We start from the raw sequence: 25962 nt of genomic DNA, 5'->3' as shown, positions 1-25962 counted from the left end.
CAATGGGCGTAATAGCAGACACATAAGTTGTTTGATTACAGAGTGTTTCTGTAGCTGAACTCTCTGAAATGTGTGTCAGGACATGTATTTTTTAGCATTAATGGGACTGAAAAAGCATTGTTCTGTTTCTCACAGCATCCAGTGAGCTGGCAGCCATCCAAAGAGGGAGATCATTTGATTGGCCGTATCACTCTAAGTAAGCGCTCCACCATGCCACGAGAAGCCGGTTCCCTACTGGGTCTGAAGGTGAGCTTGTCAATGGCAGTTTACACCAGCTAATAACATTGTCTCTGTATTGCACTTGAAAGGTTGTGCTACACTAAAGGTGTGGTCACTTTTACCGTTGCTCATTGAAATTTTGCTGGTGAAAGAAATTGGCGCCGGATGTGACAGATTATGATGAATAATACAGGAATAATGATAACGAAATAAATGAAAGGATTTTAGATTTTAGTTCTATTGTTGATGTGGTTACAATATGATGTTCTTTTGAATTTTAAACCATCATTTTATAATTTTCAGCTTTGCTCATTTTTACATACATACCTACATATTTATTTATGTATGTTGCATTCAAATCAGAACCCTACAGGATCCCAGCATTTTTTACTTCCACAACACTTTCCCAAATCTTTCCATTAAGACCTTCAAGCTTTTCCTCCATTTGCACTTTTTTTTTAAAACGATCTGTGGTTTTTAAGTAGTCAAACTCAGGGTTTGAAAGATTTCTTTATTTTAATAATTTATAGTGGTCTTAAAATATACATGGAGATTATATGGAATATATAGAACATGGAAACAATTTAAACATTTGCATTATTTAATCTGTACAATCTTATTCATAAGTATGGTTTTTTACTGTTCTTGTTCTGGTGTTTTCAAGGTACTAAACAGTCTTTATACTCCTTATTTTACGTTTACTTACATACCTCTGAAATCTTTTTTCTTTTGTTTTTTCATACTTCCTATTAATGCATTTGGCAGACATTTTATCCAAAGCGAAACCTGTTTCACACTGAGCGCGTAAGCAGAGCGTAAGCAGCACAATTTTTTTATTCCCAAGTTTTTTTAATCAGATTTTCTCCAGACATATCAAAGATTCTCCAACATTTACAAAATGTAAAAAAAAAAATCAGGCACCATATTAACAGATTAGCGCATTTACACTGCTTCAAATTTCACCATAAAATCATAAATTAAGTGTTCCGTGTTTCACAGGCTTTCAGCACTGTGAAAAAAAAAAACACAAAACACATTGTCCAAATTTCAAAAGCCTGTTTAAATAAATAAAACTAGAGGTATATCTTAACTTTAAGATTACTTTTATCATATAAACTATGTACAGTATATACAGCATGCCATATGCATGTATGTGTGGCAGGGAAACACTGTCAGATCACAGAACAGTGTGCTGCACATGAAAAAGGTGACAGAATGGACGATACTTGTCTGTATTGCAGTACACAAGCCGCGGTTAAACTGCAGTGTGAAAGCATAATGCTTCCACTCTGTATATGCACAGCTTCTGCACTTCTTCCGCCCAGCTTGTGCTTCCAATGTGAAACAGCCATTACAGTGTATTCAAGTAAAGCAGTTTATCAGTTTGTGTGTTCTCTAGGAGTCAAACCTATAACCTTAGTGTGGCTAGTGCCATACCTTACAAAAGAAATATGTAAAGAAGCTTAAGAACAGTAGTTAGGTTGTTTTTGCAGATTGTGAGTAAACATGGTTGACTCTGTCATCTGTCTTGTCCAGGTGGTTGGTGGGAAAATGACGGAGTCAGGGAGACTGGGGGCCTTTATCACCAAAGTAAAGAAAGGAAGTTTGGCTGACATTGTAGGCCATTTACGAGCAGGTATTATGATTATGATTATTTAAATTTGGCTAACTCTGTAAGAAAATCGCAGTATTTTAAAATATTATTTCGACCATAGCTTTATTAATGTCTTTTGCTAGATCTCTGTTGCTATTTTTGGTTGCATGTCTACATTTTTCACAGCTCATTATTCAGTCAGTCTGTCTATGCAGAACACCGCCAAGTGCTAAATAGTTTCTTTTTTTGATTTCAGGCGATGAGGTGTTGCAGTGGAATGGGAAGGCTTTGCCTGGAGCAACTAAAAAGGAAGTGTACAATATTATTCTAGAGTCCCAGTCAGCACCTCAAGTGGAAATAGTTGTGTCCAGACCAATTGGGTAAGCTAAACAAAGCACAAAAAATCAAACATGGTTTGGAAATGATATAAAAGAAAACAAAACTCTGGATATATGAGTGACTCCAATGATTTTTCTTCCTGTCGCATGTTAAAGATGTATTCAACGTATTCTGTCCAAAAACTTCTTGAAAAAGGTCTATAGAGCATATCAGTAAGTAAAGTATCTGAGAGTGTTCTTCCTCCCAGTGTCCCCATTGTCACCCTACATGCTCCAGACCCTCCTCTCATAGTTAAAACTGTTCAGTCATTGCATCAGCGGTCCTTTGGTTCCCTATTCTTTCCTGTGACTGGACAGTGTTTCCATGATGTCTCAAAAGGGGAAATGCAGTCAAGTCAATGTTTATGTGTGTAGAAAAACTGACAGAGAGAGAAGCTAATGATCTGTCATCTGACATTTTTTTTTTCCTGTGTTTCAATTTTCCTACAGAGATACACCGAGACTTCCAGGGACATCACATCCTCCTCTAGAATCAAGTAGGTTTTGTGAAAATTCTGTCATCATTTACTCACAGTTGTGCCATTTGAAACACGTCTTTTTTTCCAGTAGTCATTAACAATTTTTTCCAAAAATGTGTCATCACATTAAAAAAATATTTGTTAATATATTAACAATGAATAATAAAGCGTAAAGAATTTACAGTATTTTCATTCAATTAGTGTACTCCTTGTTATGTTATTATTTCAGAATTTACAATTACGTTCATTCATGTTTAAATCAATAATCTATCATTTTATTGGGATATTTTATTTAATTTAACACTTCTGTAAACTAAAATGTTATTTTTATAGAATGAAATTTTAGTAAGAGATGAATTTGAATGACATGACAAAAACTACGACTAAGAAATCTATCAAAATGAACTCCATTAGGGTGTGTAAATGATACGAAAATGTACATATTTGCATGAGTTATCACTTTTCTAATGTTGTTCTTGTTATTAAGACGTTTCTTCAATAAGCGTGCAATACATCTTTACAGCTGCACATTTAACATGTCAGCTATTTAAACTTACAGCTGGTTCAAGTTCTATAGATGAATCACAAAAGATGGACCGTCCATCCATCTCTGTAATGTCACCGACTAGTCCCGGGATGTTGAGAGACCTCCCTCTGGTACTGCCAGGCCAGCTGTCGGTAAGTGTAAAACCACTTTGCAGAGAAAATATTTAGCCCTGTTTTCTCAACTGAAAAGGAAGGTAGTTTGGTGATGACATTTTATCTGCTAGCTTATATTTAAATAATGTATAGCCAACATTTTGTGAACATTCTTTTTACCAAGGTGAAATTATGGTATGATAAAGTGGGCCATCAGCTTATTGTGAATGTCCTACAAGCACGAGAACTGCCCCCTCGACCTGACGGACGTCCCAGAAATCCCTACGTCAAAATGTATTTTCTTCCTGATAGAAGGTAAAAAATGTCAAATATATTAAAAATCAAAGAGTTGTTTCAAGGTTGTTGTTTTTTTCAGGTCAGTACCATTTGTTTGTTTCTTTGTATACTTTTATTCAGCAAGAACGCTTTACATTTTTACAAAAAAAATATTTAAAATACTGTAAGTGCTGTTCTATTCATCAAATAATCCACAAAAATATAAAGCAGCACATCTATTTTCAATGGTGATCATTAGAAATGATTCTTAAGTACCAAGTCAGCATATTACAATGATTTCTGGAGCAATGGCTGCTGAAATTTCTACTTTGCTGAATCACAGGAAAATATGCATTATTTTAAATTCTAATTACATTTCACATTACAGTTCACTCTATTTTTGATCAAGTAAAGATTTTATCAAAGATAAAGGTCTTTATGAGCATAATAGACTTATTTCAAAACCACCAAAGAAATCTTACCAACCGTAAATTTTGAACGGTATTGTAGATAGGGGGTCTCAGAAATATTTTATTATTTTAAATGTTTTAACTATTTGGAATGGTTTTGTATTTTCTTTTCTTTCTTTCATGATATATTTATCAATGCACTAGCTGTGTACTGTAAGACCTCACTTGCATTTTTCATTTTGGGTAATGCTGAGTTTATGAAATTCATTCCATGTTAAAAGATTGAATAATAAGCAGGTGGAAATGGAATCTGCTTTTTCTGTGCTGATTTTTGGGAGAAATTTGCAAAGTTTTGCAGTGTACACACTCTTTTAAACACACTACATTCCTCTAGTGACAAGAGCAAGAGAAGGACGAAAACGGTGAAGAAGAGTGCAGAGCCAAAATGGAACCAGACGTTCCTGTATTCTCACATCCACCGCAGAGACTTCAGAGAGCGCATGTTGGAGATCACTGTTTGGGACCAGCCCAGAGTCCAGGAAGAAGAGAGTGAATTTATGGGAGAGGTGTGTGTGTGTGTGTGTGTGTGTGTGTGTGTGTGTGTGTGTGTGTGTGTGTGTGTGTGTGTGTGTGCTTCAATTATTTTGTCTTGAGAGTAAGATATCTAATTTATCTATATCTAGGTTCGGAACAACACATAATATATTTGTATGGATTCATTTCAGAAGTGAATTCAACGAAAAGTGCATTTGTGAAGTAATGTGTTCAATTCCTTTGACTCCACAGGACCCTTCAGGTTCTTTTGGCCTCCAAATAGTAATTCTAACATGGTTCAAATTCCTCTTTCTGTCTTTCTCTTTGCCCAGATTCTGATTGAGCTAGAAACAGCTCTATTGGATGACCAGCCACACTGGTACAAATTGCAATCCCATGATGTTTCATCCCTACCATTGCCTCAGCCATCCCCCTGCCTCCCCCGCAGACATGTTCATGGAGATAGTCCTAGTAAAAAACTGCAAAGTAAGTATCAGCTAGTGTATGTGTGCTAGTGATGTGTGTCACTTATTTCTAATTTATTTACATAATTTGCATATGCTGGGCAACGATTAATCGCGATTATTTAATATATGTGATATATATATATATATATATATATATATATATATATATATATATATATATATATATATATACAATATATGTGTGTAGGGCTGTCACTTTACATTCGAAAATCGATTGCACAATCGATCGGACCAATCAACACAAGTTTCGAAACCGAAAATAGGGAATCGATTTTAACGGTTAACGTCGATTTTAACGAATCGTCTTTTCTCGGAGCGCGTCCAGCTCGTCACAATACGCTAGCAGTGAACGCGCCTCACACAGCAAATGCAGGCTCTGACAAACACACATAACAGCAAATTATACTTCTGCATAATGTTTCTATTTACTACAAAAATGTGAATTCTGCCGGTATTCAGACAGTCTCATGCATACAGATACAGATACGGGCTACGGTCTACAATCGCCTACGTAGGCGAAATTTGTTTGACATTTCTGCAGTAATGTTTTTCATTGATGTTATGGCAGTCCACTCTGCTTATTGTTTTTGAGAATGTTGCACTCCTGTTTGTCATTGTGCACGAAACTTCACGCCAATAAATCATCAGGAATATTGCTGACTTGTGCGCGTCTCAAGCACCCTCTTTACGTTCGTCCTAATGCTTGTTAGTTGTTTGTGGATTTGTCTATATTTGGCGTTTAAAATGGAAACGTCTTTAGACATGGAAAATCGATTTTACAGTCGATTCAACGAACACTTATGTCTCAAAAATCGAACAGGATTTTTTCACAAAAGTGACACCCCTATATGTATGTGTGATGTGTATAATTATTTTGTATATATAAATACATACATATGCATGTATGTATTTAAGAAATATTTGCATGTATATACTGTATATAACCTGTATTACCATAATTTATATTATTTACAGTATAAATATAAAAATTGTATAAATAAATAACACATTTTTCTTAAATATATACATGCATGTATGTGTATTTATATAGACAAAATAATTATTCACAGCACACACACATATATTATGGAAACACAAACTTTTATTTTGGATGCGATTAATCGCGATTAATCGTTACCCAGCACTAAATTTTATATAAGCACCAAAAATATATTTACTGACCAAACAATGTCTTACAATTTTGGTCTAGAAGACTTGATTACATGTCTAGATAAAGTATGTTCCCTTTCGAAGTTGAACTCTGATGCTGCGTCATGGCGTTGACGCTATGGGAATGCTCCTGCGTGAGCCGGTGTCTGAAGCAGATGCCAAAAATTCGCATGGTCATCTTATTTGTACTCAGAAGCCGCATGTTTGTTGAGCGTGTGTCTGTTCTTGTATTGTGTGTGTGTATTTAAAGTCTTTAGACAGGAGTTAGAAAACAATGTCAGAACTGAACTACAGGATATGTGTGATGCAGTGCACTTGCTTTTTTACAGCGGACGACTCACATGACATGCATTTTCTGTATGGGTGAGGAGCACGCTAGGTCAGTTCTCGTGTGTACAAGGGCTGTCACAATATCAGATTTTTCTGATTTACTAGGGCTGTCACGATATTCTTTTTGGCCAAAAGAATCCACAGTAATGGTATATCGAGATATGTATAGAGACCTTGAAAAAAAAAAAAAAAATCTTGTCAGTCAAATTTTGTGTTTTGCTTTCTATTGCATAACCAGGAGAGAGAAAATACTGTCCAGTTCAACAGTATTATAAATAAGTTTTAACAACACAACTGTTAACCTGTTAACTTGCGTCCCCATTTGGAACCCAAATCCCAAAAATGGCGTACCCAAATTAAAATACATAGTTCTTGAAGCCCTTGGACTTCAAACATTGCAGACTCATTTGAAAGAAAACATCTGGCAGCTTGTTGTCATATCGTCAGAATTAATTCAATCAATGATAAAATTCTGAGATTTACTTAAAACATTTTTAAACCATGTTATGTGATTTCATTAAGAGAATGCTAATCGTTTTTAGCTTAGTACAGCGTCAAAATACAATGTTTGAGAATAATAACATATTTTATTCCAAAATCATGTTATAGCGACGAGTGATTGAAATAACTGTCTTCTGCGAAGTGACATGGCTTCTTATCACAGATTGAGGCATAAATTGTTATTTTATAGTATTCTGCATCTGACTCTGAGGGCTTGGAGGTGGACAAGTAGACGGGTGGTTCAGCAGAACAGCTTCCTCAATCTGCTGTACATAGCGTCAACGCCATGACACAGCGTCTCGTTCCCTTCACAGGGAACCGGGTTGCATACGTAACCCCCGTTTTAGATTTTCTAAGAAACAAAAAAAAAGTAAATCTTTATTTACATGGTTTTAAAATGGTCAATATTGTGTGCTTCATTTGATGTTTTCTATGAGAAATGTACATCATGGAGAACAAAGTGCTTGTTTTCCTAAACTATTAACAACATCACATGAATGCTCATCTCATAAACACTGATGAGACAAAGCACTCATGAAATAGTCTATTTTTAACTTTTTTTTTTTTTTTGGTGGAAAAAAAAGCCTTTAAATTTAGTGAATATTTTGTCATATCAAATTCGTTTTTACTAATTTTAAGTGACACAAATTATTTTGTTGACGTTAATCAAAATTAAACCAAATTTTCATTCATTTTATATATTGCTTTAAGCACTTATCAACATTCAAAAAAAGAAACATAACTTGTGAATGTGAATTCTTCAGTTATTCATTTTACATTTTGTAGATGGGTTTTATTGCATTGTTACAGAAAAAGCATTTGGGTGAGTTAATTAAGCACTTCAGTTTACTGGTGTTCATTGTTCAGCTCATGCAGCTCAAGCAGGACAGTACTCAGCATAATTTGATTATTTGAAACAATCATTTTTTTTTTTTTTTGATTTTTCTTTATCTAAAAAATATGTGCATTGTTTGTATCTTGCTGTGCTATTTGTTTACTTCATATTTTTGGTTAAAGTTTATCTTAAAAAAAAACATTATCATCGTTATGCATATTTTACGCCTTGGCTTTGTAGTCATAACTCATAATCAAAAAAACACTTTGTTAATGAACATTTCCATAAGCAGTGTTGTTGAATAGATTAACACTGCAGCTAACTGATCATCAGTACATGAACAGAAGCATCCTGAAATCACCAACAACTACAGTATAAATAAATCAAGCAAATGCTCAAAAAATGCAAGCATATTAATTATTCATACACCAGTGCATGCTGAGAAGAGGGTAATTGGGACTGAGCTACAGTACAAAGCCATTTATAAAGCAAAAAAAAACAGACCAGACCAGACCAGAGAAAAGCTGCATCAAAATCCATTACTTCAATTTCTGAAAGTTATTAGAGTGACCGAATTATGCTTTATAAGATATTGGGCCCTATTTTAACTATCTGAAAAGCAAGTATCAAGCGCAAAACGCAAGTAACTTTGTGGGCGGGTCTTGGGCGCTGTTGCTATTATACCGGCGGGATAAATGACTCTTGCGCCCGACACAAATCTAAAATGGGTTGGTCTGAAGTAGCTTCATTATTCATAGGTGTGGTTTGGGCGTAATGTGAAATAAACCAATCAGAGCATCATCTCACATTCCCTTTAAGAGCAGGTGCGCTTGTTCCATGGTGGATTGCTATTATAACGGCGGATTTGCCAGGCGCACGCCAGGAGTGGTTCACAGCCGCGGAGACTGACGTTCTCGTCAGGGCCGTGAATGACAGAGAAGTGACATTGTATAATAACAGGCGTATAATAATTTTGGTAAATGTGTAAGCTAGATTTATGCCTATTTTTTCACAAAATCGATTCTGAACTGCCTGTAACAAGTGGTAAGTAAGTCTAGTCTTAATTCCTGCACGTACTTACATAGGTTTGTAACAAGTTTGCATAATGCCAGCCTATGGTCATCATTGGCTGCCTGCGAAAAATGCCCACCCTCTAACACTGTAGTTGTAGCTGAGGTCTGGAAGAGTTTCGTTCGTGTTGTCGACATATCGAGAATTTGCTGTTTTCTGTGCTGTTAAAGCAAATCCACTTTGCTCAAATTGATACAGTAAAACCGACATAATCGTACTGTAATACTGTGTATACAAGAGCTAAGGAAGACTTCAGAGCTGATATTCAGATATGGTAATGGAAGTTTTGACACACTGTAAGCATAGGACCAATCACAACAGACTGAGCCATTGGACCAATCAGAGCTGAGTAGGCTCTCAGTAAGGAGGGGTTTAGAGAGACTAAATCCTCAAAGCGTTTCAGATACTGTGAGAAAATAAATGATTCTGATATGTATATTATGAGAAAATTTGTGTTTTTTGACCTTGGAGTCATGAAAAACTATTGTAGGAGACATTCAAAACAAAATTAGTAACTTTTAAAATAGCATAATAGGGGCACTTTAAAACGGCTAAATTTTTACAAAAATACAAAAAACCTTTAAATCTATTGTTTTACACTATAAAGGAAAATAAGGTAAAATAGCTTTGAAGGAAGGATATAATGCAATTATAATACATGTTGTTTTTATGTTCAGCAGTTGAATTGTATGCTGTGTATGTGTGTGTGTGTGTGTGTGTGTGTGTGTCTCAGGATCTCATCGCATCATTGAAACAGATTATGATGATGGTATAACAGTAGTGTCCTCAGGTGGGTGGGGGCAATGCTTACTCTGTTCGGAGAGTAGAAACCCAACACAGGGTGAGAGAGAAAGCTAATGTCACGTATTATTACTGCAGAGGTGTACTGTAGAAAATACAGCTGTTTTTAATTTTCCTCCAAGCCTTTTATTTGCATAGAAGCCCATTAGTTGATATACAAATGAATATGATTCTTAATTGGCACAGATGAAAGCATAAGATGAAAAAGTTTGTTTTAGAATAGAATAATGGATTATAAGAGAAGGTTGTGTTAGTTTTTGAAGTACAGAATACGGTCTCTCTCCTCCTATGCTGGGCTGAACTGTAGTGTTAATTTGAACCACAGAAGTACCTCACATTAATTGTGCATGGACACTGTGGAGGAATGACTCTGTATGTCAATCACTCTCTATAAAAACACACTTTTATTACCTTCATAAGACCTGTTTAATTTTGTTGTAAGCTGGAATTGCAAAAGGGTAAAAGTAATTATAAGATTGTATTACAGCATGTAACAGGATTAATATGGGTCTTATGACAATGGATGTTATCTCTGTTGCATGCCTGTAGAAAAGCTTGCTTTAGAATTTAGAGCTTAAAAGAAGAATATGCTGTGGCTGATATTTTAAATTTTATGTTTTATACTATGTTCCATGCATATTTTTAACATGAGTACTGCAAGTTGTCAGACCTGCAGTAAACACTGTATAATGTTTTATGCCATAGAGTTGCACCAGTATAACTTAATAGTCAGTTTCAATATTGAGGAGTTGATAATGAGACTTTTTTGACATTTATGTTAATTATCTATGCAGTAATATTTAGTGCAATGTTTATTTACATGTTTATGTCTACAGTGCAGATATTTGAGTGCTTTCCATTTATATTCTGTTTATTAATTGAAAAAAACTTGTTTAGTGTTAGTGCTTTGATGAGCAATCAAAGTTTATCAGAAGCATGAGTCATGAATTCTAGCGCTCAATGCTTAATTTAGCTTTATTCTAATTTTCTTTCAACTTTGATTGCGAGAAGATTCATTTCCTTCCCAAATCTACATTTTAATGTAACTGCAAGTTAGAAATGTAAAGTCAGATTTCTCTTACAAAGAGCATCAATTCCTGACAACAACTCAATCTGCTTCTCCAGTTCTCTGTTAAATTGTGCTCAAATGCATTCACTTCACAGATGTTTTCATAAGTGAACTTAAGTAATGGAATCTGTATGTTTCAGTGGAAATTATACAGAAATGATATATACGCTTTTTACGTCTCGTTAATGCTTTGTTTCACATCATGATTTGATGGATTGGGTTAGCCTAATTAAAGCTCTAATCTCTGCGTTTTTAACCAGCAAATCCTTCATCAGTTGTACTGTAGCATTATCTTTAGTTGTTTACAGTTGCATTCTGGGAAATTAATTTATAACATTGAAACTGTGTTATTTACTTGACTTGAGTACCGTTGGGCACCAAGCCTTAATGCATCTCTAATCATTTTTTTTTTTGCTGGTTTTTAACTGCTATGTCAAGAAATACAAAAAAACAAAGAGAGAGGAAAATGTTTATGGAGCCACTAAAGAGACATGGTGATGGTAAAGATATTTGTGAGAACGCAAAAGTTTTGTGAGGGAATGAGAAGCATTTAAATGATTTTTTTCCTCCCATATCATATTTTTACCATCACGACACATTTTTTAAACTCACAAAACTCATGCACCACGTATAGTTAACTCTGGCTTGGATAACATTGATGTAATACATGAAACCAACTGATTGAAAATAAACACATTTAAGGTGACACAATCAGATAAACATTTGTAAAAAATACAATCATATAGTGCCTTTTTTGTGCTTGTTTTCTTTCTAGCATGTGTAGAGCAGTAGCAGTTGTGCTGGTACCTCAGCACAATCCTTTGGCATGAATTGTTGTAGTAGTTTTAGAAATGTGAATGTGGGTGTGTTATTGTCACTCTCTGATGTCCCTCCAAAAAGGTGCATTGTTTTAACTGGAACAAGTTCGTGACACAAAATGTATATGTATTAAAGCAGCAGAGAGGAACTCCAGAGACAGAGAGAGGTCAAGCACACTGACCGTACCTGAGAGGCAGGCGGCCATACAGCATCGCTCGCGGTCAGTATCCCCGCACCGAGAAGACCAATGTAGAGCCCGGTCACGACCTGCACATGTCCCTATGCAGAGGTGAGCCACATCAATTGGATATCACATATTTGCATGTTCAACAAATTCAACCTGACTGACCACTAACTGGGGTCACTTAATATTCAGCAATATTACTGATTTGAGTGCACATAAACTATTGGATGAGAACTCAACTTAGCTGGATGATGACATCAGAGCTGCTGAATTCAACTCATTTCATAATTGATGTACTTTACACAGTTACTGAACCGAAATGAAACCATACTGAACTGATTTCAACTGAATAATGACTGTTTACTATTATCTTTTTAGAGCTGCTTTACAGCAGAGTTGAATTCCGTTTGCATCATTATTTTCCTGTTATCACTGTAAAGCATACCTGTATTATTTATCAGTTATTATATTTTAGAATGAAATAATTATGTTAAATAAAATGCTTGGAAACAAATGTTGTAGTAATGAAAACATTTTTACAGTATTCAGTGTTTTTATATAGACACAGATCCATGCACTGCTCATACTTGCTTTCTTAAATGTTATATTTTAAGAATATTATGCTGGAGGTGATATAGCTGTGCAGTGTCTTGCCCTCTAGAGGATGATTTATGTGGTGTACGACTCATCACCCTTCATCCTCTCATCAGGAGTCTGGATGAGATCCACAAAAACCATCATCATTCCTGCTCTCCCTCTCGTTACCATGACTCCCACCAGGAACATCGCTCCGGAGATTCGGACTATGAATATTCAGAGGACAGGTATCGCTATTTTAGTGCTTAATGCTGCAAATGCATATATAAAAATGTGTGTGCGTGTTTGTGGAAAACATTGTAACTCAGCTCTCTACATTGATTTGTGCAGTTTTATTATTTGAATGCTTTAGCTATATTGAACTGCATAATTGTATTCACATATGGATCTTTTTACTATTAATGATAAGTAGCATCAAGAATATTTGATGTTTTAGAAACCGAGTTTGACTTGATTTTCATATTGTCAACAAAATGTTTTATGCTGTTACTTTACTAAATACTAATACTACTAAAATGACTAACAGCCATAGTTTTTAGTTCATTCCCATTAATAATAGTACAAATATTGCTAAATACATGTCTATTATTTTCTACACATTTTCTTTTTTTTCTTTTCTTTTTTCCTCACCATCCTCTTACTTTTCTTTTATGTTTGGTTGTCAAATTTTCAATGTTTCATCATCACCATGGCAACCTCAGCGAGGTCCTGGAGGTGCACAGATCAATCCGAGGTGGGAGTGCTGAGTGCCTGCATACAAACAGGTAAAAATCCAGAGCTGTACTAAGCTGCCACTCTGAGTTACCTGTATTTTATGTCTTGACAATTTTAGAGCATACAAATCATTTGACAAAGACATATAATCAACCAAATGAGGATTTACTGCAATACCTAATTCAAGAATCTTTGAGTTCCTTTTCCTTTTAAGAATTGTGTTTTCTATGCCTGCCATGTTAAAACAATTTAAACATTTTTGTGTGTTTGCTTGAGTAATAATTTTTTTTTTTTTTTTTTGTTGCTCTTTTTGATGCCTGCTTGTTTGTGCTAATTAAATTAGGAAATTAGCTAGGCACTGTAACACACTTCCCCCAAAGATGCCATTGTTAGTGAATGGTATACATAAAGATATTTACAGGTAAGCTGGTTGAAACTAACCGAGTATCAATGTTGTGCTTGAGCATATTCCAATTCTGTTATTGAAGCTTTCCAGACCCTTGTGATAATGCGAAATGTACCTCTGCTTAGTGTGATTTGTGTGCTGTTTTAGTCATTACATACATTGTTCTTCATCCCTTTCATTGTGCTGTACTTTCAAGGGTGTCTCATACAACCTTTCACCTCTGTAGTTAACAATGTTTTCCTTTCAAAGTAACTGGATGTATATTATTAATTGTCTTTGTTGAAAGATTTTAAGGGGAAAAAGCAGATTAACTACCATCAGAGCAATCTTTTGGTTTGCAAAAGCATACTAAGTTATTACTTTTCAACCTGAATTCAAAATCAGAATGAGTTATCTACATATTTATAGGTAAAGTCCAAAGACCAGTGAAGATTATTGAGAATCAAGTGAGCAGAAGACGCAATAAATCACAATTTTAAATTGACTAAAGACAAAGAATCACAATATTTCACAAATTACAATATTTTCATATCATGATGACCCAAATATAAATATAACATTGTACACTGAAGTTGACAACCCCATCACACCGATAGGTCATACACTATATGGACAAAAGTATTGGGACACCTGACCATTACACAAACAGGGGCTGTAATGACATCACTTTCTAAATAGAGCTGTGACAGCTTCAAGTCTTCTGGGAAGGCATTCCACAAGATTTTGGAGTGTTCTTGTGGGAATTTTTACCCATTCATCCAGTAGAGCATTTGTGAGGTCAGGTGTTGGACAAGAATACTGAGCTCGCAATATCCATTCCAGTTCATCCCAAAGGTCTTTGATGGGATTGAGGTCAAGGCTCTGTGTGGGCCAATCAAGTTCTTCCTCAACAAACTCATCCAACCACGGACCTTGCATTGTGCACTAGGGCACATTCATGCTGGAATAGAAAAGGGCTTTCCTCAAACTGTTCCCACAAAGTTGGAAACATGCCATTGTCCAAAATGTCTTATTATGCTGAAAAATTAAGATTTCCCTTCACTAGAAGTAAGGGGCCAACCCCTGAAAAACAGCCCTGTACCAGTATCCCTCCTCCACTACATTTAACAGTTGGCAGTCAGGCACGTAGCATACTCCTGCACCACTCCATCCAATGCTTGGCATTGTACTTCGTGATGTGAGGCTTGCATGTTGCTGCTCGGCCATGGAAACCAATTCCACAAAGCTCCTGCCACACAATTTTTTTGTGCTGATATTAATGCCAGTGGAAGTTTGGAACACTTCGGCTATGGAATCAGCGTTGGCGACTTTTACACACCTTGCGGCTCAGCACTCGGTGACACCGCTCTGTGACTTTACTCGGTTTTCCACTTCGTGGCTGCAGTTCCTATAGCTTCCACTTTCGAATTATAGCCTACTACTTTCAGTTGACTGTGAAATATCTAGCAGAGATGAAATTTCACAAACTGACTGCAAACATGGCATCCTATCACAGGTGAACAATGCTTAAGCTCTTCAGAACGACCATTTTTTCCCACAAATGTTTGTAAATGTTGACTACATAGGTGCTTGATTTTATACACTTGTGGCACTGGGTCTGATAATTAAGAGGTGTGTTCCAATACTTCTGTCCATATAGTGTATATTAAACTAAGAGCATCAGTAATTTCCCTTCTTGTGATGTTCGCATACAAAAAGCCACCAAGCCCCTCTCTTCTTTTACGTCAGTTTCGTAGATTTTTTTACTTTCTTTTTGGGGCTGTTATGCATGCTTTTGTTTATCTCTTTATTTCTTCCCATGCTAAGCTCTACCCTCCCTGCATGCTTAAAGAACAAACCGCCGCGGCGAACAGAGAGGAATGGAGTTATCCCTCTTAGTGCCATTCCACAGCGTGTTCTCAGGTTCACAGATGAGGTCAGCTCTGGGTAAGGGATTAGTGGTCAGCTGACTAAATCCAAACAAGATAACTGTACAATCAATAGGTAGTGAGGAGTAGTAATGAGAAATTAAAAATGTGTGTGTGGTACTGGAAAATATTTCAGTATTTATGCCTGAGAAATAATGGCAACAAGCAACTATTATAATAGTAATATTAGTCATATGGCTTTTCTGTATGATACTAATTATTCTTTCTTTCTTTCTTTCTTTCTTTCTTTCTTTCTTTCTTTCTTTCTTTCTTTCTTTCTTTCTTTCTTTCTTTCTTTCTTTCTTTCTTTCTTTCTTTCTTTCTTTCTTTCTTTCTTTCTTTTCTTTTCTTTGCAGTGATCTTCAGCCTTCATTAGACAGAGTAAGAAGTGCCAGCACGACTTGTTTAAGGCCAGAGTCAAACTTCCACTCACCTGAAAGAGAAAGGTATGTGAAAACAAAGGGGAATCCAGTACCTACGAGTATACTATTCTTACTCCACAACCAAACTGTGCCAGGACATAGTGTCTGTGTAACGTTTTAAAAGCTTGGGGTCAGTAAGATTTTATTATTATTATCATTGTTTACTAATACTTTTATTCAGCAAGAACATCTAGTTTAGTTTAGTTTAGTTTATTTATATCAGGACAATGTGCAGTTACATTAAAGAGATGGCTGCACCAGATTTAGCACTATGCTAATTTCCATCTGTAGTCCTACACAGTTAAAATTACATAACAAAGTTATACAGTTAAAGTTAAGACAGTTAATACAATATAAAAAACAGTTTACAGAGAAAGTACAATATACAAATATAAAAAGCAAATTACCAATTTGTGTGCAAAAATTAGCTAGTTGCAATGCTATAAGGTGCTACATATATAAAATGCAACATTTTTTATTTTTTATAACACACAAAACACAATACAGTGTAAAAGCCATCAAATGGTACCCACGAGGGTATCATCTGATGGCCAGATACCCGTCTGGTACTTTTAGTGTGAACAGGACTGGTGGTCTAAAAGCCAGTCTTTGACTGTCCGTGAGAAACTGTAAAAATCTGCAATGTTCTTTAGATTGTCTGGAATCCCATTCCATTCTTTGATGGCTTTATAGGAAAATGCTGATTGAGAGAAGGCAGACTTTCTTTTAGGTACATTGCAATCACCCCTAGATACAGACCTCAACGCTCTGTTTGTTAATTCAGAGCGTAGCTGTACATACGTTTTTAAAGGGGGTGGGGCAGCATCATTAAGAATTTTATGAACCAAACGGATATCAGAATACCTAATCAGATTGTCAAAACTTAGAATACTGTACTTTTCAAGTATATTGCAGTGGTGGTACCGCCGAGGCTTTTTATCGAGGATTTTCAAGGCCTGATTATATAATGATCTAAGAGGGTTTAAAACAGTTTGTTTGGCTTGAGACCACGATGACATACAGTACAATATATGCGATATAATCATGGCCTGGAAATACGATTTTGCTGCTTCCAATGATAAAGAGCTTCTGATGTGCTGGAAATTAGCGATGTTATATTTCAAAATATGACATACCCTTTTAACATGATTTTTAAAATTTAGTACAGGATCCAAAATCACACCAAGATATTTAACTTCTTCCACATTTTTGATCATGTAACTATCCACATAGATATTTGGAATGGCACTTTGAATTCTTTTGTTTGAAAAATACATTGTGACCGTTTTCTCTGTATTCAGTGTAAGGCAAGACTTGTTCATCCACTCTGTTGCTTTGTTCATTGCCACAGATAGTTTAGCAGCGACAGAATTGACATTAGAACCGTGAGTATATAAAACCGTGTCATCGGCGTACATCAAGACCTCCACGTCATCACAGATGGAAGGTAGGTCATTGATGTACAAACTGAAGAGCAATGGCCCCAGAATAGACCCCTGGGGTACCCCTGTAGTACAGGATCTGAACGGTGAAGTTTTATCATTTATTCTTACGCACTGGTAACGGTCTGCTAGGTATGATTGAAGCCAACTAATAGTATTTGCAGCGAGATTGAAATTCCACAGTTTTGTCAGCAGCACTGAGTGGTTAACGGTGTCGAATGCCTTACGTAGATCCAGAAAAACGGCCCCAACCACCCCTCCCTTGTCCAGACTGGATTTGATCACCTCGAGGAAATAACAACAAGCTGTGTCGGTGGAGTGTTTAGATCGAAAGCCAAATTGCATAGGATGTAACATATTTCCATTATCGAGGTGCTCAATCAGCTGTTCGGCGACAATTTTTTCAATAACTTTAGAAACTGCAGGCAATATACTAATGGGTCTATAATTCTTAATGTCCTTTCTATTTCCTGATTTAAAAATGGGCGTAACAATTGCAGTCTTACAGGACGTAGGGAATAGACACTCACTAAACGATTGGTTAATTATGTGCGCAATTGGTTCTGCAAAGTCCTCTTTATGTTTTTTTAGTAACAGCGAATCAAGACCCCATGAGTCCTTTGCTCTCGAGTTAGAGAGTGATGTAATAACTTTGTTGACCTTGCCTTCATTTACACATTCAAAATTCAGTACTTCCATCAGAGTGGGTTGTAGTCCTCCTGTGGGACCAGCAGCCGTGGCCCCAACAAAGGCTTCAGATGGTGTTAAAAGCAGCTCTGAGGGTTTACAAAGTTCCAGAATTGAAGTGATGAAGTAGTCATTAAACATGTTGGCAACCATTAAGCTGTCCTTTGCAGTGGCTTGCGTTCCTGATGCGCGTGTTTCATTGTTGTCAATGTTTATGTTAAGTTCGATAGGTCCATTTTTAGTCCGCTCTTTCCCAGATAAATTGTCAATACACTTCCATATCATTTTACTATTCCCTTTAGCCTGTTTAATTATTTCTAAGAAAAAATCTGCTTTAGCTCTTCTGAGCTGTCCTGTCACTTTATTTCTCAGGCTTTTGAAAATCAACTGGTCAGTCCCCAACCTTGACTTGAGATACTTTTTTAGGGCAGCATCTCTATCTTTCATTAAAAGCCATAACCTCTCACTTAGCCATGGTAAGGTTTTTTTACTTTTAAATTTTCGCGGCTGCCTTTTTGTGTATTTAGAGAGAATTTGAGTAATTGTATTTTTAAGAGTGCTACAGGCCAGCTCACAGTCTTGGCCACAAACTAAATTATTTTGGACAGTAGTTTTTATTTCAGTATCCAGGAGCTCCATGTCACGCTTAGGAATAAGAGATATATAGGTCTTTTCTCTATTTTGATTTCTATAACGGGTCTTGGAGAGTTTCCTAGAAACCAATGTTAGATTATGGTCCGATAAACCGGTTATTAAATTATATGTTTTATTGATACGATCTGACTTATTAATGAATATCAGATCTAGCAGTGTTTTAGTGGAGCTAGTTATTCTAGTTCATTGTCACTATCTAAAGTGACAATGAAGGCTTTTACATTGATACATAATAATAATAAAAATAATATGAGTAATTTTTGTTGAGCACCAAATCAGCATTTAAGAATGATTTCTGAAGGATTATATTATGTGACATTGAAGACTGGAGTAATGGTTGCTGAAAATTCACCTTAACAATCACAGCTTTACCATCACATTTTAAATATATTAAATTGAAGTTACTTTAAATTGTAATACAATATTACTTTTTTACTTAAATAAATCCAATTTGGTGAGGATAACAGACTAACGATTTAAAAATCTTACTGACACCAAACTTTTAAACGGTAGTGTTCTTGAGGAGTCTGTTCTGCAATCTCAGCCTTTAACAGTTTTGGTTAAATCAGAGATCCATCATCCTGGCCTCGAACTCCATGATACCTTTCCATTTAGCTATTACATTCCTCCTTTTGTTTTTGTTTTTTCCACTCTGTTTGTTTTATGGATCAGTCATTTTCCATCTCAAAGGCATTCTGGCAATTTGGATAGACCAAGCTCTCAGATAGCTAACAAGAAAACCATTGATGGTGACAGGTAAGATCTCATAATAAACCTCTGAACATATCTTTATCACTTATCTTTTTGTGTGTGTGAATCTATTTCAGCTTTTTCACTATTTTTACCTTTTTTTGTAGTTGGTTTACCCTTTTAGTTTATTTATTTTTTTGCATGTCTGATTATGTCATTAAATTATTTTTGTATTTATTTTTTTTGCCCTTGACCTCCTTTGTGGTGGCTGTGTTTAGACTCCAGCCCACCTCTATCCTGAGGGGCAGCAGGAGGAGGAGAGAGCCTCCCCTCATGCCCTTTGGCCAGGCCAGCTTAGGGGGTTCCTGCCCTAACTCTCCGAGAGCTGACAGGTGCATGCTGGGAGCCCCTCAGAACCTGATTTATCTGCTTTAGTTTGTGCACTGTTGGTTATTGTGATGTCTTAATAATACAAAATCTGTTTCTTAAAAATGTTATCGCCATACATTTTAATTAACTGATAACATTAAATCTCAAAGTTGCACTAGGTGATTATTTGTTATTTTGATTTGTTGGCCGGTACAACAGTGTACTTGAACTTGATTTGAACACCTACCAGCAAAAACAGTCAGTCAATGAATAAATACCCTATTCACAGATGTATTTGTCACACACAATAAAAGTGTCTAATAATGGGAGGGGTTATGGAGATAATGTGGTCACGTACTTTTAGCATGACGACCACAATCCCACTCTTTTAATAAAACTGCTTTTGCATGAGTCTTTATCTCATGCCAGTGAACATTATTTTAAGTTAAGGCTGGAATATACAGAGCCCCTAAAGGAACATGAAACTTTGCAAATGCAAAATATATTTTTTTATCCCATCTCATATTTTTTTCCATCACAATGTCCATTTTATTGGCTCTGTAGGAATACAGAGTTGATGCTACAGTAGTTGCTGAAAGTCATAACCAGTCTGCAGATATTGGGCAGTCAGAGCTCTGTATGATACGCACAGATTATTTTCTTTTACTTCAGACCCTGATTCCATCTAGTTATGAAACATGTTTGATATTTTAAGATGATTTTAGAACACATATTGTTATCATCTGACTTCTTAGCAATGAGGCACATGTTTCTGTGTGAGTTTGGAATGATTTGAAAGTCTGGTAGTGTGTAATCTTCAGTCATAGTGTATGATGCCGATTTTTTTCACTGAAACCATTTTCAAAGTCGACAAAGTATATAATGATGATTTGTTTTAACCTGTTCAGATTTAAAAAAGTTTTGTAGTGTATTCCAGCCTTTAAAGCAAAACATTTTGACACAAAAAGTGGACACAGTTATAAGTGCACCTTTAACAATAAAATGAATAATTTCTCCTTCAAATGTTTTCTTGATTCTCCGTAACCACATGGTGTATTACAATGAAATATCACCTTTAAATCACATAATAAAATGTTTTTTTCTCCTGTATTTTTGATAAAAAATCTCTCTTTCCAGAGAACTTCCACGAGGTGGACATTATTCCCCAGCAGGGACCACGTCATTAGGGCGCAGAGGCAGACAACTGCCACAACTCCCTGCAAAGAGCAGCAGTATAGAGCAAGGTAAACAATTCACTCTCTCTCTCCCTCTAAATACTCACAAAATCAGACAGCAGTAATCTGAAATGCTATTACCATTCAAAATCACAGCCCGAACCCATGAATCTGTCCCAGTGCCTTTATAAATGCCAGATAATTTCATGACTCCTCTGTCCGTAGCCTTTTTCATGAGCTCCACAAGATCACGCATGTTGATCTTTCTACCTTACTCATTTCTGTCTCTTCTCATGCCATTTCTCATGCCTTCAACCCCATCTTCATGAAGAACATGTCAACAGTAAACCTGAGGAGAAACCTAACTCAGGTATCTCATTCCATTCTCTGCATTTTACCCTAAAATTGATCACTTGCTTGTCTAGAAGAACTGAACAATATTAGTTTTTACTCCGCTGTATATTCCTTGTTCAAACCCCACTATATTTGGAACATCGTAGCTCATCTGAGTAGGTTATTTGCTGGTCAACCAGCCACTTTGTTCCAAAAACAGACTGACCATCTTTAGCTGGTTTGTTCTTGGTCAAGATGATTTACTAGCTTCAAACTATCTTATGACCTGCTTGTACCAGTTAGAAACCACTATTCCAAAACCACTTCAAGGCAAGACACCACCAGGTGAATAGAGTGACATAAAAATAACTAATAGATATCTGTCAGGGTTGTCACTACGGTTTATTCTTGTTGGACACTACTACTGTCTCGTCATTGTTTTCGCTCTCCTGTCCATATGAGTTGTTTTGTGTGTGGAGTGTGTTGTTCGGATCCCAGCACTTTAGTCTTGTTTGGTTTCGGTTCTGTGTCAGGGTTCTGGCATTCATGTTCCATGTGTTTGTCTTCTGTCGTGAGCACACGGGATGAACATTCACTCATTCTTGTGAGCTCTGGTCTCGTGTTAGATTGCGGTTTCAAGTTCGCTCGGGCCATAGTCTCTTCTGTCTGCAAGTGTTATTGTGTTCTGTGTAGCATGTGGTTCATGTTTATATTAGGGATGGGCATTTTTGTCAATTTCTCATTTCGATCATTGACAGGTCTCAAAATACCCGGGGGGCGGGGCATGTCCGTCATGAAAATGAAAATATTTTAAGACTATTACGAAAATTTATGTTGACAAATAAATATATGACATGAAAACATTTCTATGAAAACATGACTAGAAAAAAATAACACTGCTAGATTATGATTATCGAAAAAGAAACATCTAAAAGGAATAGAGGCTTGAGGTAAGGCTGAAGTAAATGATCTTCAGTAGACTGAAGCCCGTCCTATGACAAATCCTATGAGATTAAAGGAGAACTCCGGTCAATTTTAACATTGAGCTCATTTTTTTTGTACATTTGGAGTGCTGTCAATACAGAGAACAACGACAAAAATCGGTGTTGCCTACACCGAGTTATTCTATTTTTAAAATTTGCACCCTGTTGACTTCAATAGGGCAAGTACTAAACCTGCTTTTAGCCTCTTAACATCCTTGATGTGTCATTACAAGTGCACAGCTAATGTGAGTGATTCCTTCTGAGTGAACACGAGTGGATCTGACTGCAGTAGATGTGAAAGATATGTATAAAAATGATGTTATTTAAGCCAGCGCAAATACCTGTTTACATCCTGTTTTTCGGTTGAAGTCCAAAGTAGTCAATTGCCGAGTTCACGCGCATAGGTTTAGTTACCTATGATCACGCGCGTGAACTCGGCAATCGATTACTTTGGACTTCAACCGAAAAACAGGATGTAAACAGGTATTTGCGCTGGCTTAAATAACATCATTTTTATACATATCTTTCACATCTACTGCAGTCAGATCCACTCGTGTTCACTCAGAAGGAATCACTCACATTTTCTGTGCACTTGTAATGACACATCAAGGATGTTAAGAGGCTAAAAGCAGGTTTAGTACTTGCCCCATTGAAGTCAACAGGGTGCCAATTTTAAAAATAGAATAACTCGGTGTAGGCAACACCGATTTTTGTCGTTGTTCTCTGTATTGACAGCACTCCAAATGTACAATAAAATGAGCTCAATGTTAAAATTGACCGGAGTTCTCCTTTAATAATCAGATATCCTAGATACATAACATAAACATAACATTACAACTTGCATCTGCACATAAGGGCACAAATGTGCATGTGAACTTGAGCGTGTATGGAAGTAAAATAATGTCAAATGTTTTTGAAATAAAAAGCTTGTTGAATTGCACTACTTGAAAAAAAAATAGGCATTGCATTAACCATGCTTGCATTTTAATGCATTGTATTTTTAGGGCTTGCATTTTTATGGGCTGAAATTCAACATGGTTGTATATTTAAGCTGTGAATATTTCAATTAAAAACATTTCAAACACATTTCCATTATTAAAAATTCAATAATCCATATTCACCTTTCATATTTCACTTCCAAAATATTCAAACTGTTTAAAAAATACAATCTATAATATTCAACAGGCAATTTTCGGTCCGTTTTATTTCGCTTTGCAAATTCGCTTCCACAAATTCAGTGGTTCAAATTCGACAGTAAATTCAACGGAACTCAGGGAAAAGCAATAGATTACCGAGATACTCTCCATCTGCTGTTAGTCAACCTCACCAGCAGATGGTGCAAAAGCTCGTGTTGTTGACGAAGACCAGCAACAGTTAGAGCAAGCCATTCATTCATAAAACTCATTTAACAGCAATGCAAGTGTATTTGTGATTATTATGACGGCGGTTTTATGTTAAATTCAGTGTCTTCATGGTTACTTTTCCTGTGTAGCCTACAATCTTTCTCTACCGTGAACGAGATTATAATGTTATTCCCCGATGCGGATATACAGATCCAATGTTACATTTTTGAGGTTGACATATTTCTCTTGGTTGTTTAGTTGCCTTAACTTTATATTGTGGCGATGTGCTGCATGCAGGCTATTAGGGGTTCCCTCAATACTTCAGGATTCCCCAGCTGGACATATAGAACGCTTAACGTGGCTTAATGGACTACAGTGATGTAAAAGACCAAACTCGCAGGCAAGCAGATTGACTCAGAATAACACACAAAGTTTAATGCTAAACGTTTCCCAGTGATAGACTGGCATAAAGATGGTTTGACGTTGGACATTCGCACATTTAGGGACCGTCTCTAAAGTGTATATGACTTTGGTATACACGTTTCTAACTTCAATAGCATTTGAATAGAACGACTTACAGTCATAAAACCAACTGTAAAGTGTTCATGTAGTGTCAGGCATAATGCGCACCCTTTGGATTTTTGATATTTATTCAAATAAATTAAAGTTTGCTATTGAAGTTAGAAATGTGTATGCCAATGTTTTATGCAACTTTTGAGACGGTCCCTAAATGTGCGAATGTCCAATGTCAAGCCAATTTTACATTTATTAGGCTACATTTAGTCATTTATTTAGCAGACGCTTTTATCCAAAGCGATTTACAGTTAAACTAACAATAGGAGGACAACAATATGCAAGTGCTATGACTCTTCCCAGTTTAAGCTAATACACGTAGGCATAGTATACTATATATATATATATAGGCCTATATATATATATATATAGTTCATATTCTTAGTCCATCTAGCCTATACAGCCTACATCCCCAATAAGGTGCGAGTTTGGTCTTTTATATCACTGTATTAGTCCAAAACTGCGTTTTGTCCCGACAGAAGGGGAATCCTTGAGTATGAGGTATTGAGGGAAACCGATAAATAATCCTGTTCATGGTAGAGAAAGCTGATGACATGTAGGCTACACAGGGAAAGTAACAATGAAGTTATTGAATGAAACATAAACACAGCTTTTGTGTCTTTATCATCTTTTCTGCATATATACTGACACATAATCATTTTCATTTTATGAATGAATGGCTTGCTCTAACTGTTGCTGGTCTTCGTCAACAACACGCGCTTTTGCACCTCCTGCTGGTGAGGTCGACTAACAGCAGATGGAGAGTATGCTCGGCAATCTATTGCTTTTCCTGCAGTTCCTGGACGTCAATGTTGAATTTACTGTCGAATTTGAACCACTGAATTTGTGGAAGCGAATTTTCAAAGCGAAATAAAATGGACCGAAAATTGCCTGTTGAATATTATAGGTTGTATTTTTAAACAGTTTGAATATTTTGGAAGTGAAATATGAAAGGTGAATATGGATTATTGAATTTTTAATAATGAAAATGAGTTTGAAATGTTTTTAATTGAAATATTCACAGCTTAAATATACAACCATGTTGAATTTCAGCCCATAAAAATGCAAGCCCTAAAAATACAATGCATTAAAATGCAAGCATTGTTAATGCAATGCCTATTTTTTTTTCAAGTAGTGCAATTCAACAGGCTTTTTATTTCAAAAACATTTGACATTATTTTACTTCCATAAGCGTGCTAGTTTTTTACAGTCTATGGTTTGAAAGGGAAACTCTGGATGCGCTCTTCCCTTAACAGCATGCTGATACACGGGCAACTAAAGCACAGAGAATTTACAACATTCTATTACAATCCTGTTCTCATTATAATGCTATATATGGCATGTATATTGGCGCTGCACATCTTGCACTTCATTTTATTTTTCATGAAAGAAAATGATTACAGTCATCACTGCGCGTTTTCGAAGTCATAACGAGAAACAATTTTAAATAGGCTAAAACAGTTTTACTGTAAAAAAATGAGAACAAAATAAAACTGCTGCATTATTATCATCATCAATGATTTTGAAAAAAGAATAGCCCATCTAAAAGGAATATGAACGTTTCAAATAACCCAATACTAGTCAATAATGTCGGACATTGCATTTGAGCTGAAACTGAGAAGTGAATGAACAGTCGGTAAACTGCAGCATTTTGCTAGCTGGTTATTAAACTCAACCAAACACATCTTATATTTGATATTATTCATATATAGAGAACATAAAAGTAATTTTACAACTTACTGTACATCTGCACAAAAGGACTTGAATACGCACATGAACTTGACCGTATTAGTCTGATGTGTAATTCTTGTTGTGGACACAGTCTTCCTTTAACAGCACGCTGAAAAACTAAAGCACAGAGAATTTACATT

The 25962-nt window shown here is 36.0% G+C and overlaps 1 protein-coding gene across 3 annotated transcripts in view; it reads left to right on the top strand.

Annotated features, from left to right (window-relative positions):
* rims1b (regulating synaptic membrane exocytosis 1b) overlaps positions 1–25962 on the top strand; it is a gene marked incomplete at both ends in the record, with an annotated part of 89184 nt that overhangs the window by 47240 nt on the left and 15982 nt on the right. Inside the window, 18 exons of one of the 3 annotated variants that reach the window (XM_081361721.1) lie at positions 136–246; positions 1756–1855; positions 2070–2193; positions 2308–2364; positions 2641–2687; positions 3229–3347; positions 3493–3623; positions 4389–4560; positions 4861–5014; positions 9657–9713; positions 11748–11901; positions 12507–12620; positions 13095–13157; positions 15777–15866; positions 19316–19381; positions 19594–19707; positions 20822–20928; positions 21191–21229. In XM_081361721.1, coding sequence (XP_081217847.1) covers positions 136–246; positions 1756–1855; positions 2070–2193; positions 2308–2364; positions 2641–2687; positions 3229–3347; positions 3493–3623; positions 4389–4560; positions 4861–5014; positions 9657–9713; positions 11748–11901; positions 12507–12620; positions 13095–13157; positions 15777–15866; positions 19316–19381; positions 19594–19707; positions 20822–20928; positions 21191–21229 — 1819 coding nt within the window. Of the gene's footprint in view, positions 1–135; positions 247–1755; positions 1856–2069; positions 2194–2307; positions 2365–2640; positions 2697–3228; positions 3348–3492; positions 3624–4388; positions 4561–4860; positions 5015–9656; positions 9714–11747; positions 11902–12506; positions 12621–13094; positions 13158–15319; positions 15440–15776; positions 15867–19315; positions 19382–19593; positions 19708–20821; positions 20929–21190; positions 21230–25962 lie in introns of all 3 variants that reach the window. The other 2 variants (XM_081361720.1, XM_081361722.1) reach the window with 2 other exon arrangements.

Source organism: Scardinius erythrophthalmus (genome assembly GCF_964197995.2).
Source record: "Scardinius erythrophthalmus genome assembly, chromosome: 3".
Classification (NCBI taxonomy): Eukaryota; Metazoa; Chordata; class Actinopteri; order Cypriniformes; family Leuciscidae; genus Scardinius; species Scardinius erythrophthalmus.
This window is presented reverse-complemented; position numbering and strand designations above follow the sequence as displayed.